The 1,698-nt window shown below is 47.9% G+C and overlaps 1 protein-coding gene across 1 annotated transcript; it reads left to right on the top strand.

Annotated features, from left to right (window-relative positions):
* Positions 1 to 539: 539 nt before the first annotated feature.
* LOC123100171 (putative cysteine proteinase inhibitor 7) lies at positions 540 to 1,027 on the top strand. Its single transcript, XM_044522138.1, has one exon. The coding sequence runs from the start codon at positions 584 to 586 to the stop codon at positions 923 to 925; it is 342 nt and encodes a 113-aa protein (XP_044378073.1). The 5' UTR covers positions 540 to 583; the 3' UTR covers positions 926 to 1,027.
* The last annotated feature ends 671 nt before the right edge of the window (positions 1,028 to 1,698 follow it).

Below are 1,698 nucleotides of genomic sequence, written 5' to 3' on the forward strand. Positions count from 1 at the left end.
TCAGCGCCTCCGGCAAGAGCAAGGGGAAACTCACCCCCGGCGCTTCCTCCTCCCACGCGCTTTTTTTTGTCCGGTTTACAAAATATGGGTTAGGCCAGCGTTGGGTACACGCGTCGACCCAAATGAAAAAACAAACACAGGCGTCCGCGCGGCCGACCCAAACGGACAAAAGACAGACAAAGCGCGTGTCTGTTTTGGTCGGCCGGTTGGAGTTGCTCTTAGGAGAGGGGGGGGGGGGGGGGGGAGCACTGGATGTGAACATATAGTGGGCCACATTAGCTATGTCTGGTTGGGGATGCTCTTAATTTCAATACCAATTAAATCATACTACTAGATATACCCCAAAGTGATGCAAAGGCCGGGGTCATCCTCTTTTTTTTTTAAAGAAGGATATACCATAAAATTTCCTAAAAAAATAGATATACCACAAAAACTTAATGCGTACAATTAATTCTAACTATTTAATGCATTTAATCTATTCTCCTTAAATACTCCGGAATTCCTCCTCCTCTCCCCACTTCATCTCATTCGCTGCAAACTCCACCTCAAGGCAGGATTAGCCGTTGCCCGCAACCCAGCAACCATGAGAACTAGCATCCTCCTCCTCCTTGCCGCTCTTGGTGCCGTCTCTATCATCGCCACACCTACAGCGCTCGACGGGGAATGGCAACCGATCAAGAACGTCACCGACCCACATGTCCAGGACCTCGGCAGTTGGGCGGTGGCGCAACACAACAAGGTGTCCATCTCCAGGCTCAGGTCCGCCATGGTGCTGAGCGGCGAAGTGCAGATTGTGGCCGGCGTGGAGTACCGACTCGACGTCCAAGCATTGCAGGGTGATGGCAAGGACGCCATGTATAAGGCAGAGGTGTTCGAGCAGGGCTGGCCGACCAACACAACTCGCAATCTCATCTCCTTCGAATAGATCGACCGAGCGACCAAAGTTGATCCAGTACTATGAGCGACTATTGTTGTACCTTTTTTTGTTGCAATAAAAAATCTCGAGAACTGGGTGCCTCTTTTCACAATCGAGAAAAGGTGATTTTTCATTGGGTCGTGCTACGTGTCCGCCTCCTCGCGAGCTATCCGATTATATGGAGGGAGACGTCCGTTCAATTTCATGAAACAATGCTTTTGTTGCAAAGCCTCCTCTTATCTAATTTTTTGTAACAAGACTCATGTTACAAAATTTATTTTTCTAATTTTCTGCAACAAGATCTTTGTTGCAAAAACTTTTCTTCTCTAATATTTTACAACAAGACTCATGTTGCAAAACTTCTTATTCTCTAATTTTCTGCAACATGATCCTTGTTGCAAAACTTCCTCTCTATTTTTCTGCAACAAGACCCTTGTTGCAAAACCTCAATTGCAACATTACCAAACATCTCCACCCTCTTCTATGTATTCCTGCAACAAGACTATTGTTGTGAAAACTTGCAAGAACACCGAGGACTGCAATAGAGAGAACACCCCGTGGTCTCCGTAGCACCCGTGTTTTTGCAGCAGAGGATGGACGCCAGTGGCTGCCGCCGATGTGGTGGGGCTGCAGCAGCATGCTTGTTTGAGAAGAGGTGAGGATGGGATCCATGGAAATAGGCAGGGGATGGAGAGATAGAGGTAGGGGATGGAAGGGTCAACAGAAGAATGTGTGGCTGTTGGGATAAAGATAGAAGTGAGCGGTTGATGTGCCCCACGTGG

The sequence above is a fragment of the Triticum aestivum genome, chromosome 4D (assembly GCF_018294505.1).
Source record: "Triticum aestivum cultivar Chinese Spring chromosome 4D, IWGSC CS RefSeq v2.1, whole genome shotgun sequence".
Lineage (NCBI taxonomy): Eukaryota > Viridiplantae > Streptophyta > Magnoliopsida > Poales > Poaceae > Triticum > Triticum aestivum.